A 15,778-nucleotide genomic window follows, 5' to 3' on the forward strand; every position below is an offset into this window, starting at 1 on the left:
CCCCTTTAATCTAGAATGAAAAGGTACATATCAATATAGATGCAAAAGTCAAGTGAATTTACAATCAGTTAACAAGGAGTGCATCACATTATGCATCACACATTGTGTCTTGATATTTCTTAGAACATGCCCCAATAGTTTTAGATGCTCTTTTTATGGACAACATGCTTGTCACTAGTCACTTTCTTGTTTTACTCATTTGTCAAATCTCATCAACAACTGAGGCCATGTTGTGGTATTGGTAAATAATCTCTACCAAATGAAAGTTACCGTCAATTACAAATATTACTACGTCAACGCATTCACTATGACACTAGAGAATATTACATTTCGAAAAATAATGACTATTCGTACAAAGAGTGACAAGACTTTATCTACATTTTTGTTTACATTTCCTTTTGTTTCACTAGTGAGTAACTGTTCATTCATAGGCATAGAGATATATAAAATCTCGGCATTGTTTATTTATGTTATGAGATTGTCATTTCAAGCACACAATACCCAAAAACCAGAAGGGGAGATCAACAAAAAGATTGCAAAAACTCACAAGAGATGCATTGAATCATGAGTCAAAGACCATTGAAGAATTATTATCTTTTTATCATAATGATAATAGAAGCATGACAAGCTAAATGTTGGAAGAGATCAGAAGGCAAAGCAAGTGGAGTTCATACTAGTGTATGATAGCAATGAGTTTCATGAACAAATTTGAACAAATCTTGAAAGCGTGGCTAAAGCTCACTGCATAATTCATGATCAAGCTTTGTAGTTTTATAAGGTCATGCTTCTAAACTAGGGGAAAAGGTGGTCATCAATATAGCAAAGCATAGGTAGCCCAAATCTAAATAGCCATGTTAATTGCATTAACAAATTGCAAGTTAGAGGAGTTTTATATTATCTAATCAAGAAATCACCCAACTGCGTAAAAAATCGAAATGGCACATTCCAGAAGCTATCATTTCAAGAATTCTGGGTTCCTCAAGAAGTCAAAGATCCCCACTGGTTATAAGGTTTCCTCGCTTCCTCTCAATTTGCACCGTGACATGACTAATGTTGAAAGCTTGTTCACAATAGCTGATAACTTTATGAAGAATAACATCGGCATTGGCATCGGGATGTATGGTCACATGGCATGCAAGAAGGGTCTTTCCCATCGTGATTGCCCAAATATGCAATTCATGTATAGCTATGACTCCTTCGATATCGATCAAACCCTTTTCAAGGCTTTTCACATCGATCTCCCGGGGCGTGCTTTCCATTAGAATCTCCAATATGTCTCTTAGCATTCTCACCGTAGTGAAAAGAACCAGTGCCGAAAACAGGAGAGTACATATCAAATCCACAATTTGCCATTCTGGTTTCACCCATATAACTGCTCCTCCGATCATGACACCAACACTCTGGATCAAATCGCCCAGCACATGAAGCCACGCTCCTCTCACATTTATATTATCCTTTGCAGCCTTGGATGCTTTTTTCCTTCCATCAATGTCTATATCCACTCGGTAACTGTCTCTTCTTCTAAGTACTTGTGGTTCCTCGATGCCATTGTCATGATTCTCATCATGAGAATCGTGGGTATCTTTCTGGCCATGACTGGGGCCACCGTGATGTTGATCAATGGCATGGTGTTGGTCATCATGATCATGACCGTTCTTATGGTCTGAAGATTCAAGGGAATTCCCATGACCGTGACCGTGACCGTGACCATGTCCATGGTCATGGTCATGGTCATGACCATGCCCATGCCCAAGTAAGAACACCATGACAATGTTCACAACCAATCCGAAAGACGCGACTAGAAACATCAACCGGCCATCGACTGCCTCGCCAGTATGGATCAACCGATAGATTGCTTCGTACACAATAATACCAGTGAGGAGCCAAATGAGTTGTATTGAGAGCAATGCCCCGAGGATCTCGAGGCGAAAGAAACCATAGCTCTGGCGAGGTGTCGCCTCCCAACTCGAAGCCCATATAGCAAACAAAGAGATGGCAAAACCCGCGACATCCGAGAGCAGATGGGCAGCATCGGTAAGGATTGCAAGGCTATTGGATAGCAAACCACCTACAACCTCGACCGCAACGAAAATTAAGCAAAACAATGTGGCGAGGCCGAGTTTCCTGGCCGCGGTTGATCGTGAGAAAGCATCTTCTGCTCTTCGCTTCTCATCGGAAAAGCCACAACCTGGAGGGCATACCCTCTCTCCGTCTATTCGAATAATTGATTGATCCCCATCCCCCACATTCCCATGTTTCTCAAGCAATGTGGTTGAGATACTGCTCTCCATCTGCCACATGAAAAAAATAAGCGATAAAGATTTCCAGCACAATGACAAGAGCATATATACATACATACATACATACATATATATATATATATATATATATATATATATATATGCTTCTTTATATTATCTTCTTGTAAATCACCCTTGATCATCATATATGCTGTGTATTTGATTGTCAGAATTATGAACAGAAACAAAAGAGAGTGAGTTAAACATGAATTTTCAATAATTTCTTGTTATCTATCAAGGTTACATTGCATCGGTGCAACATACACACATATACATACATACATACATGTGTGTGTGTGTATATATATATATATATGTCCAAGCAATGGGATACATATGATGAAACTCAATCGACAAGGGCAAGAAAATGTTGTAAAGAAAAGAAAATTTCCACATTTCACATAAGGAAAAACTAACAAGAAGAACCATGGAAACCTCCATTGAAATGGCATTGCATTGATAGAATTCACAGAAACGCACAGCGAATACAAGCCACAAAACTGAGTTGAAACCCTTACGAAAATAAGGTTTAAAAAAAGAAAGGCATAGAAGGTGAAGTCCCCATACACTCGATCGAGATGATCTTACATTTGATTACAAGATTTCTGCAGAGAAATTGTCAAAAAGGGCAAGCCCAGAGGTCATCAACAGAGCACCAACATTTGATTAAAACCTTTGCACAGGTTTACTGTCAAAGAAGCGTTCACAGAAAAGGTTCAAACTTTAGTAGGATAGGAATCAAAGCAAATCAAACAATGTCTGATGGGGGGATCCATCCATAGAGAAACAAACGTGGGAAGAGAGGTAGAAGCAGAGGAAGAAACAGAGGAAGAGATGCAAATTTCGCGAAGAGAAACGAGAATCGTTCTGTTTGTGCTTTAGAGAAGGATTCGAACCTTGAAAGGGCAGAGAATCGATGGCGGAGCTCTTCTCTGCAGAATCAGAGACTAAAGTAAACGAAGAAAGCAGAAGAGGAAGAAGAACAAGAGAATCGTGCAGAAAAACCCTCAAAATAAATAGATAAAAATGATAATAATAAAATATTTTATTAAAACAAATTAAAATGTTTAATTAAAACAAATAAATCATTTAATATATAGAAGCCATTTACATGGGACAAATATATAATTTACCCAAACAAAGCAATAAATATTAAGTCATAAATATCTCATTATATTCCAAACAAAAAACAAAAGAGAACAAATAAATAATAAGTATTCAAGGGGAAAACAATTTTTAAAATAAATAAAACTCTTGATAGCTTCCATTTTTTTTTATTACAATTAATGATCCCAATTTTTTATCCTTTTTTTTTTTACGTATTTTGATTTATTCCTTCTAATTTTATTTAAATTAATTTTTTTATCCATGCATTTCTTGGATGGATCGATTCCTTGCATCTCATTTTCCTTATATATATATATATACACACACATATATGTATTTGTTTCTCTGTCTTTTTTATTTTTTATTTTTTATTTTTTATTTTTTATTTTTTATTTTTTGTTTATTTCTATTGTATATTTTTTAGTTTTTTTTAAATCTAAAAATATTATGCCCAGCTCATGTTTTTCTTTATCTCCCCGTAAATGCCCTCGCCGAGAAAACCCGGCCCCGACTAAGCCGAAAGAGGAAACAAAACAACACAAAGTGAGAGATAGACAAGACAGACAAATAGATAGATAGATAGATATCTTGATAGGTAGATATATTTTTTAACATCCACAAGAGACCGATTGTGATCCGAGATATATATATATATATATTGAAGTCTCCCTAGAAGGATCTTTAGGTACGAACCAAGGGCTACAAGGACCGGTCTTTTTGTTTTCCTAGAGGTTTTGTTTGGGTGAGAAGAGGCGGGGGTCGTGAAAATCCAAGGGCCTTTTTCCGAGAAGTGAATAACAGAAAAGGTAGACGATATTTCATAGAGAGGATCCAATTGACCACGTTTCTAACAACTCTCTCCCCTCTCTCGTGGTTTTACCGATGCGACGAAAAACGCAAGGGACACTTCATGTGAATAGGGGGACACGTCAAGTAAATAACCTGAAAATGCTACCGTATTTCAGTGGCTCCCCCAACCTTTATCAATTTATTGTTTTGTGTTGGTCTATTAATCCCGATCGAGCTTCTTTATTTGTTTAAGCTTTTGGGCGTTGCGAAGGGTTCTTCTATGGGTTAAAGTTGCTCCTTTGTTTCTTGTCTTTATTATCTACTGTTTAACCTCGTGTTATGTGTGTACCATGATCACATGGGTACACATGGCAAAGGTTTTGTAGATAGTCTGTAACCTAAACATAGTTTGTACCATACCAACACACTGACTCACACGACATAGAAAGGTCATTAACATCACGTAATCCAAACTTGTGCTTAAACATCAGGCATGCTTTTTGTCCACTCTCCATCCCTCGAATTGAGTGACAATATCAAAATCTATCTTGTTGTGTCACAAGAACATTGGACGATAGTACTTACGTCAATGTGACTTTTTATGTAGTTAATACGAATGTATGTCACCAACACACACACACACACATGAGTGTAGAAACAATCAAAATAGATTTTATGAGAGAAATTTCTATGCATTATTAATGGGTTTTCACCATTTTTGGCATAATAACTTTGTGCTATTAAATTTGCACACGTTCTTTTAGCCAAGCATTATGTTAGTGTCAGGAAACCACAACGCAGGATGACGATTTGCAAAAATTATTCACAGTATGCTTGAATTAGAAACACTAGAAAAATAGGTCATAAACATGCCCACCATTATCACGAGAGACACAATGAACATAAAACTATCTTCGGAGGAAATACCGAACTAATTTTAATATGGATTAAAAGCTATAAATTCACACAAAATGAAAAGTTATATATAATAGGATTTCAACAACATAGGCATCATGGTTATATATAGCCTATAGTTCAAACTTTATTCAAAATGACTTAGAGACATTAAGGAAATAGGTTGTGAGCATTCCCATGTCATGAGAAAAATAACAAACATAAGGGGATCCTCATAAGGAAAACCTAAATAGCCAATATGGATAAGAAGTTATAAATCCACACACACATGGAAAGGTTATATATCATAGCATGTGGGACATACCAACACACACAAACTAGGGTTATATATAGCCTCTATTTCAAATCGGATGTCAATTTGACATTTATATGTTGAATGTCACATGCACAAAGGTTATATATAGTAGATATACTTCCAATCTTATGGTAAAAGGGCTTTATGTGAGTAGGTATGTACACCAGGTTCTAAAAAAGAGGACGACATTTGTTGCTTCCGTCATTCATCAAACGATATAATAGACAATCATGTGCCAAAAAACAAGAGGGTGCACGATTAAGATTATAAAATTGTGTTATGGCTATACACTATTATGTTTTCTCAACAAAAAGGTGTGGGTTGGTGGAATGATATGGGTCTACCTAATCTTGATTTGGAGAAGAATCAGATGTTGTCCTACAGTTTGCACATGCGTGTATGGTTTGTGTTATGCTTTGCATGCAACTTGTAGATTATGCAAGGGATATGAGAGTGGTGTGAGGGTGAATGAACATGGTTATTATCATAGGTCATGACGACATGGAAAACATCCATTGCAACTTGTCGAGATGTAATGACTCTAGCGACATTTTCCAAACTCTCATAAGAAGCAATATGTGACACTAGTTGCATTAGCTAATGCAAGGGTTGGATGCAAGTTCGTGCTTGTGATAACCATATAAATGGTCATCATATGAATAGAAAACATAATTGCAAGAAGCAATATTTGAACTCACAACTTTGTAGAGGAAAGACATACACCTTTGCTAGGACATGCCCTTACAACAAAAGGTTCAAAAACACTTAAAAACCTAGATACATGTGCAACAATTCTCACAATCTTTTCTTTAAATTAGGGATCATAAATGTTAGTTTAAAAGTCAAGACATATATATGTTGCAACTCATTCTTGTCAAACCGTTTTTGCTCAACGCTAGTCTCGATCCTTTTAGATATTTGTCTCATGTTCTTCCTTGTTTTTGGGATATTGCATTCATGATTATGTGTTCGATCTCTTGCTAGCTTTTCATGTATTTCTTTTGTATTGCAACAAACTTTCCTTGTTTCCTTCTTACTTGAATTCATGACCGTTTAAACTTGAATTCAGTAGAATGTTTTAATGTACTTTGAATGTAAGTTATTCTTTTTGCACATTTGTATTTCTATTAATATGGAGGTTGTGATATGAGAAACAAGCAAGTCAACAGGCTCAACAACTTGCTCAAATATGTCAACAATTGCAAGTAGATAACCAAGAACTTGAAGAGAAAGTAACTTCGCATGCATATGCATGTAGTCTAAAGTGAAATTATCAAAGTCTAAGATTAGTTTACCTAAGAAAGTTGATGAAACTTAGTCTAAGCTCCATGAGCTACTAAATAAACCCCAATAGATTATCAATCCCCATCCTCATCAATATCTAAGTTATCATGCCATAGTTGGTCAAGTTGTTGCTCTCTTTTCACGAGACAATCTTTGAGTTAGTTTGCATTGTGGCATAAGAGAGGCAACACGATATTTAAGAGACATGGCAATATGAGGCAATGTTTCATCCTATTTCTATATATGATTTAGAATTTCATCCCTAGTTCTTACCTCAAGAAAGGCACTCCCAAGAACTTACACTTTAGGTTTAGAAAGGCATTTCTTATCACCAACTACAATAAAAAGATAAAGAATAAATCAAGGTACAATTGATGTGAAAGGTAGATCATGGCAGGAGATTGGAAGACATTTCATTTACAACAATATCCCTTCCAATGTGATAAGAAGTAACCATCCCTTTTCATGATTCTTGAGGTTGCAAATGACAGTTCAAAAATGAAACATCCTAAGTATGAAGAACAAGGAGATAACAATGACTTTGGATACATTGCATGTGCATTGTATCATTGATTGTTGATGGTTGGGAGGACATTGAAGGAAGGCCCATACATGGAGTTATTGTATGTTGTTGGGGCATGATTTATTACTTGAATTCATATGACATCACAAAGGATGGTAAATTTAAAATAGATTTAGTGATTATTTGGAGACAAGAAATAAAAGAAGTTAACCATAATTTGGATTTGCTTTAGTGAAATATGCCCCTATTTTGCTTGATAAGTATCGAAATCTTATTGATGTTTTTAACAAAGTAAGCTTCATGAGTACCATACTTATGATTTACACACCTAAATCCCTTGTGCTTGTACCATGAAGATAACACCTTAGATTTTTACACTCATTAGTATCTTGTCATAAGATAAAGATGACCATAAGCTACACCCAATCACCTATAAATAATGAAAGCTCCTTCTTGTTGAAACCACGTATGTTATTTATGATGAAGAACTTCTAATGAATATTGGTTTTCTCCATAAGTGGCAAAGATTTCGTGAAGGCTCCTCTCACTCACTACAACATACATTGATCATTGAAACTTGAAGTATTTTCAGCTTGCACAAGTGCTTAATTGTTGCCAAGCATGATAGCGTACACAAAAGTTATTGCTCTTTGATTTCATCTTCAAAATTTGGCCTATCAAACTTCAAGGGAATTTGGATGCTCTTTCTCGCCTATATTTAGAACCTAGATAATGGAGCCAACATTTGATAAATAATCCTAGGTAATTGTTGGTCTCAATTGACCAATACTATTGCATGACAATGCTCTATGGGTTTGGGTCTTACTTTAGGCTTTACCAATTCCAATGGATCCTTGGAAGATCATTCCAATAGATTTCATTATAGAGCTCTAATCTTCCTCGCACCATGATGTCATCTTTCTTGTCATCAACACCTTCCAAAATTATGCATTTCATTCCTTGTAGCACATCTATCTCTATTGAAGCTACAACTTATCTCCGTTTACAAATAACATTGTTATTGGTTATGGCCTTAATTTGTTGCCGGTTTTTGGAACTACCTTTTGCAACATTCCACATGCATATGGAATTCTCTCTATCTTTTATATGTACAACACTCGAGACCAATGAGTACTTAAAACATATTAATAACACTCTTGAGCATTATTGAGATGTGTCTTCTATTACTAGCAATATCATTGGGTCGTTTGCATATCCTTAGAAGAATTTGCGTGAAAATTTTGTGTCCATGCTTATTATAGGCTAGATGTTGTCATCTGTAATCTTGAAGCTCCTACTTAATGGTCTTTTATCAATCCAAGGTATGATTCAATCTATACCAATTGATACTCAATCCAAGTTTTTCTCACTCTAGTTTGATATTCAACATTACATTCTTTAGGCCCAAGCACATATCAACATCACTAAGATGCCCCACCTTTAACAGTTGGCAACCTTGTTTGACTCTTGCAATGGGACTTCCAACAAATCATCCCTACAACAAGCTTACTATATGTGTGGGGCCTTATTTAATCATCCACTAAGTTGGTGATGTTTTTTTCTTTGTTTGGAGCTTCCACCTTTGATTTATCTTCAGCAAGTGTTCAGTTTCTTTTTGTTGGAATGCTACATGGAAAGTCCCCTTGTGGTCGAGTATCACTACTTCTATTGTTAGTGACAATTGATGATCATGAAAATTTTGATGTTTGAGTAAATTTGGACTCCAAGTTCTTGAAGTGTCATCTTTATATTTATTGGATTGGGAAGGCTTTTCTCCTTGCGACTATACTTCAGAACCTACAAAGAATGTTGCCAATATTCTTGATAGAGTTGCAAAATTCCATCACCAATCATGTTAAGTAATTGTAGTAAACTTCACTCCTCACACACTTCTAATGGCATCAACAATAGTACAAAACCCCAAAGATTTGTTGTAATGGACAAACTAGCAACACTGGAAGCTAAGATAAAAGGGCATTGTGGCAAGACAAGCGTGAAAAAGTCTAATGTCAATGTAAAAAACTATAAGGGCCACTTTCTATAAGCTAGTTAAGAGTTCTCTCTCTCTCTCTCTCTCTCTCTCTCTCTCTCTCTCTCTCTCTCTCTCGTTAAATGATTAAGTTCTTAATTCTTAATTGCTCAACCTTAATCTAACTTGTATTAGTGTGAGCTTGATTAATCAAAATCATTGTTTATTCCTCTTCTTGATTCCATTGCCTTTAATCAAGTTGCAAGATGAGAGAGTAAGTATAGATTTCATCTAGGTATGAAACATGATCATTAGAAGCTTAGAAGTGATTGATAACCACTTCTACACATTTCATCAACAAAGGGGTAAGTGAATCTCCAATTCCACACCACCTTGGAAAGGAGGAAGAACTCCAACCAAACACCTTCAAGCACTATACAAGTCTTCGTCACTCATTTTGGGGACTAGATCTTCTCTTGAAGCTTTTGGTGAGGTTTTTGTAAACTACTACAATAAGGTTGCGTGTTTTAAAAAACACCCTCAAGAATGGTACAACTCTTTGGCATTGATTTTGGGAACTATATCATATTTTGAAGTTATTTCATAAGCACTTGAGGAAAATGATCTTGTTGAGGGAGGTGAAGAAGTTAAACACAAAGAAGAAAGTGTGCATTGAGCATAACAATATAAATTGAGCATTAGATCGATAAGATTAATGATATATTGTATAAAATTAAAATAGTAAACTAATAAGTTTAGGTTCCTTGATTGTCGCAATTCCATTTGTTTAGTACTGTTTTCAGTTTCTATTAGTTTTGTGCTAAATTTTTCTAGCCACTGATTATTACCACATATTTCACACAATTCCATTTGTTTGCCTTTGATTATTACCATACTTTTTCCTATGGCCATATTTTCCCATTAATACCATATGTGCTCGACCATAATTAATGAGAAATTCAAAAATTAATATCATAAGTACTTGCCAAGACTTAACACCATTAATGAGACATTCAAGACTCTATAGAAAATATTAATGTTCATATCCAATGGGGCAATGTAAGACACACACATACATACACACAAAGAGAGATTTGAAAGATGTTTTATGCAAAATTATGATTAAGTATTATTGCAATTGGTTAGAGTCTACGATTGTTAAATTGGAAGTAATGGGTTTGAACCTTGGCTAGAGTAAAATTGAGCTTATAATATAATTTGTTTTGTATCATACATGACAACCAAAAATAGTAATACGAGCTACAAAAGAAACTCATTTATGGGAGTCTAGTGAGAAAAGAAAGGGATCTCACTCATTGTGATAAATCCTTAATTAATTGAAATTATATTGTAATTTATTGTGCGTTAAACATGTGTCAACAATGAAGAGATTGTTTAGGTGTGAAACGTGAGTTTATGATTGAAGAGGGTAGACAATGAATAGAAATAAAAGTCCATCAATGAAAAGAAATAACATTGAAATAAATGCCTAGAGTTGAGAGAGCTAGGAGTGAAAAGCGTGTGATTGTAAAATGAGGGCCTAGAAGTGAAGAGAGGTAGGGGCCAAATGGTAGCCTAGAGTCCAAAGAACTATGAATGGAGATGTCTCTCTTGTGTCGGAACCCATCAAGAGAGTTAGGGTAAAAGAGTGTCTAGTAGTAAAATGATGGCCTAGAAGTGAAGAGAGTTAGGGGCCAAATGGTAGCCTAGAGTCCAAAGAACTATGAATGGAGATGTCTCTCTTGTGTCGGAACCCATCAAGAGAGTTAGGGTAAAAGAGTGTCTAGTAGTAAAATGATGGCCTAGAAGTGAAGAGAGTTAGGGGCCAAATGGTAGCCTAGAGTCCAAAGAACTATGAATGGAGATGTCTCTCTTGTGTCGGAACCCATCAAGAGAGTTACGGGTAAAAGAGTGTCTAGTAGTAAAATGATGGCCTAGAAGTGAAGAGAGTTAGGGGCCAAACGGTAGCCTAGAGTCCAAAGAACTATGAATGGAGATGTCTCTCTTGTGTTGGAACCCATCAAGAGAGTTACGTGTAAAAAAGTGTCTAGTAGTAAAATGATGGCCTAGAAATGAAGAGAATTAGGGGCCAAATGGTAGCCTAGAGTCCAATGAACACCAGTTATCTCTCTTGCTTTGAAACCCTCGTGGCTTTGTTGAACTCTCATGTACATATTGAATTTTGGCAAAGTGCCTTTCCATTAGGCCACGAGAGCATGTAAAATATCATATATTTATCTGTATCTATATCTTTGCATATTGATTGTAATTTTGTGTTGCATATCCATACTCATCATCCTTCTCCTCAATATGATAATTCGTTGTTTGTTGTTTGCAATCTCTCAATCTAACTATCAAGTCTTGACTCTTAACTCAACAATCAACTACTAGTTATTGCTTGTCTCTTGAAAACGTGCCCGAAGCCAACGTGAAAGTAAAGTCAAATGTTGATGCCACATTAAAGTCAAGTTATATATCAATTTAGATGAGGACAAGTTCATTATGTTAGAGCCAATATTGTTGACGTGAAAGCTTGAGTTAGCTATTAGATTATAAATTATAATAATGTATAACTTTTATTTCTAGCATTTTTTATATTTAGAATATCATAACTAACTTCTCATATGGTATTATAATGTGGTTATAACTTATAATCATTTGTTATTTTGTATATATGAATCATCCTATCATAATGAGAAAGCAAAGTGCCTTCATCTTCTCTTGTACTTTATCCTCCATCATCTCTCTTACCTAATTCCTTTGTCTCCTATATCGAAAGCCACACTTGGTCCGTGGAAAAGTAAAGACCTAGTTATGAGGGAGGGAGATAATCATGCATCTAAGTGATCCATAAGTTGATAATCTTAGAAAAATCTGAATTCCACAAAAGAAATGTGGGATCACTTGAAGCAATTACACCACCAAAATCTTCTCATATTGAATCTTGACGAACATGGAGATGTTTGAAGGAGAACCGATTGACACCATCATTAGTAATTTGACCGAAAGAATTAGATATGGCCATCACGAATGATAACATTATTGATGAAACATCAAAAGCAATATCACACCTTGTGATGGCACTACCAAAATCTTCTCATATCAAATTTTGACGAACATGGAGAGGCGTGAAGGAGAACGAATTGACAGCATCATTAGTAATTTGACTAAAACAATTAGACACAATCGATAACATCATTGATGAAACATCAAGGTGCTTTACCATCATCTTAGGTCACATTTGTAAGCAGATGAAATTTTCAATCTGCAAAATCTAATAATAAAAATCAAACTAGAGGGATTGTGAAGGAAGAAACTAAATGGTCAATCTAAACCTAGTCATATGGCTAAGGCAATATAATCCACAAACCAAAAGTTCAAAAGTTCTCAATATCTACAATTATATGTAGGTATCTACAATTTTGGATGTGACTTTAGAAAGATACAATACAATTGAAGAGGAAAAGGAGGAAGATTTCCTCGACAAGCACATAGTGCTTCATTACAACTCTCTAAAGGGAACCATGAAAAGAAGAAGACAACTGCATTCAAGCATTCACGCGTGAAGTAGATGATAGAAAAAGAAATCAAACAAAAACAAATGAAGAAATACTTTCACAATCGTCTATGACAAATATGGTTTCTACATTCTATTTCTACAACAATGATGCGGGTGGATTTCTTGACGAAACCAGTCAATGGGTCATGAGCTTGATGAGTTGGGCATTTTCTCCACTTTGCAAGCAAGCAAAAGACTTTAAATTAAATCCCCATCATTAGAACACCATTGTTTCTTGATGCAAGCAACCAAGCCTAGTAGGTACAAATATTACACGAAATTCATTGTATGGTGCCAAATTCTCGCATTATATATCAATATGCTCCATAGATGATGTGTCTACTACTAGCATTTATCACATTTTTCTTCTAATTTTCACTTGTAATCAAGTTTAATGTAAAAAAATCGATGGTTGTAGCATGATTACACTATAGTTCTGATCATGATTATCAAGGATTTGAGCTTGATATTGTGTGACATGTTAATGTTTCACTATGCAACCTAAGCACGAGCAAAGATGACAAAGTTTAATTGTGAGGTTCCTTGTGGTTCCAAATTTGGGAGGTTTTTGATTCCTCATCGACTTGATCTCCATCTCCATGACATACAATTAGTTAGTAGTAGTCCAATCTTCTGAAATCATATAGATAGATAGATAGAAAGACATATTAACGTCTTCTAAGACCAAAATTGACCCATGAGACAATTGGTTTACAATAAAAAATGGGGTATTTACCCATTCATTGAAAGTGAAAATTGGTATAAAGAGAGGTTATGGAAGGCAAGATAAGCTCAAAAATGGGTGCAACATGACTTCAAATTGTCAAGTTAGTACTTTAGCCAAGCTAGGCTACCATGCACTAACCTCCTCATAGCTCTCAAATTGTCAAGTTAGTACTTTAGCCAAGCTAGGCTACCATGCACTAACCTCCTCATAGCTCGTAGCAAAATTGTCATTCTTATCCAATTTATAAGCTTGGTTTAGTTTAAGCCTTCTGAATGTGGGATAAATTTAGATAGGAAAGCCATTGTTTGGATGTACCTTCCTTACCCTACAGGCACTTCTCAGGACCTGAGTCTAAAAGATTTTTTCCTCTTCTTCTTGTCTTCTTTCCATGGAAATTTGCATAGACAATCCATGTAGTAATGTAGAATACATAAGTAATCATATACATGGATGTCTAATTAATAGTCACACACACTCTTTTTTGGTCATTGTTAATATCTAAGTCACGATGACTATTCCATAGAATTTCTTCTTCCATTTCTCAAGTTGAAAGAGTTCAACTAAACACATGGTAGGTAACTCGCAAAGGACAACTCTCTAAGGAGGGATACTACGTGTGGCGATTATTAATTGTATTTGAATCCCACACTTGTTCCATAATCACTCAATGTGCCAACACCAAGTGTAGCATAGCTTCTTGCATTTCTCAATTACATGCGCACAATGTGTAGTTCTTGCATCTGGTGAATGCACACAATAAATATGAAAAAATGGTGACGTGCTTTGATTCTACCGTTGGTTCATTGCATCGACAAATGACGCAATTGTGAAAGTTGTTGGTCATGATATGGTCACCACAACTCAATTCCACTCTTTCCCCCCCTTTTTTCAAGGAATTCATGAAGTCTAATATTTTTTACAAAACAAATGTTTCATGGGACCAACTTATCTTTTAGTAGCTCAGGTATGGGCACATCATGTCGTCGTTTAGAATCAATTTAGTCAAGTATCCAGACACATCATGTCATCATTTAGAATCAATTTAGTCAAGTATCCAGACACATCATGCCATCATTTAGAATCAATTTAGTCAAGTATCCAGGCTAGGGCTGCAATGCACAACTCTCCTCACATTTAGTACAAGGTTGATGTCCTCGTCTAATTTATTAACTTTGTTTAGTTTGATATTTCTGAGTGTGGTATACGTTAAACTCTTGTTATTAGCTAGGGAAACCATTTTCTATATGCACATGTCATCCCCATGTCTCTTCAAACATGTCATCCCGTATCCATACAACAATCGGTTGGGATGCATGGATTCCATTCTCCATCTTTGGTACCCTTGGGAACTCATGGATATGTCATTTTCGGTCCATTATCAAGACAAGAGTCCTAAAGCTCAATCTTTTCCTCTTGCTCTCGACGACTCAAGTTCGAATCGAAGCTAGTAGGTAATGGACAAACCATATATATCTTCTCCTTATATCATCTTTTCCCTTGATTAAGACAAACATGATGGTTCTCAAGTATAGCACTACTTTATTGACGGGAACTCAACGCTCCTTATGCGCAACGCTCGGCCACAACCGAGCTTAGAATGATACACAGAAAACGGGAAATAAAACGTGACACAAAGAAGAGATGAGTACGCAGGATGTTTAACGTGGAAAACCCCAAACTAGGGGGAAAAACCACGGCAGCCCACAGGCTGCAAACTGTCACTATGTAAGAATATATAACAGTGAGTTCACTGAAGCAACGACCTCGTGCTCACAGATCTTCACCACAGGCGGCGGTTACAACAGAGGCGACGACCTCTTTCTCTCTCTCTCTCTCTCTGTACACTGTTACACACTCACTCTATTCTTGCACCAACAAGAATGACAACAACCAACAACAGTAACAACAGTTTGCCCTAAGTCATATTTATACTAATATGACTTTTCGGCTATTTACAAATATAGCCCTGATGGACTCTCAGAAACATATTTACGAATATATCTCCTCATCCGGTCTTGACCGGGTCTGTATCATCCAGCTCTCTGTAGCCAGGTACTCCTCATCCGGTTCATACCGGGTCTATACCATCCGGCTCTCCGTAACTGGGGACTCCTCATCCGGTCTTCACCGGGTCTGTATCATCCGGCTTTCCGTAGCCAGGTACTCCTCATCTGGTTCATACCGGGTCTGTACCATCCAGCTCTCCGTAGCCGGGTCCTCCTCATCCGATTTATACTTGGTCTGCACCATCCGGCTCTCCGTAACCGGGTCCTCTTCATACGGTTTCGGCCTCGGCCGAGTTTGTTCATA

The 15,778-nt window shown here is 36.3% G+C and overlaps 1 protein-coding gene across 1 annotated transcript; it reads right to left on the bottom strand.

Moving 5' to 3' along the window:
- Positions 1 to 579: 579 nt before the first annotated feature.
- Positions 580 to 3,277, bottom strand: LOC147862197 (metal tolerance protein 1-like). Its single transcript, XM_087322665.1, has 2 exons — positions 3,197 to 3,277; positions 580 to 2,291 (listed from the first exon to the last, which is right to left on the bottom strand). The coding sequence occupies exon 2, from the start codon at positions 2,289 to 2,291 to the stop codon at positions 987 to 989; it is 1,305 nt and encodes a 434-aa protein (XP_087178791.1). The 5' UTR covers positions 3,197 to 3,277; the 3' UTR covers positions 580 to 986.
- Positions 3,278 to 15,778: the final 12,501 nt, after the last annotated feature.

The sequence above is a fragment of the Azolla caroliniana genome, unplaced genomic scaffold (genome assembly GCF_043228905.1).
Source record: "Azolla caroliniana isolate FFs.n. ecotype wild unplaced genomic scaffold, voAzoCaro1.0.p SCAF_7, whole genome shotgun sequence".
NCBI classification, from domain to species: domain Eukaryota; kingdom Viridiplantae; phylum Streptophyta; class Polypodiopsida; order Salviniales; family Salviniaceae; genus Azolla; species Azolla caroliniana.

Bases quoted from the DNA above. Each gene is read 5' to 3' on its own strand.
- LOC147862197 (XM_087322665.1), bottom strand. From the start codon at position 2,291: ATGGAGAGCAGTATCTCAACCACATTGCTTGAGAAACATGGGAATGTG.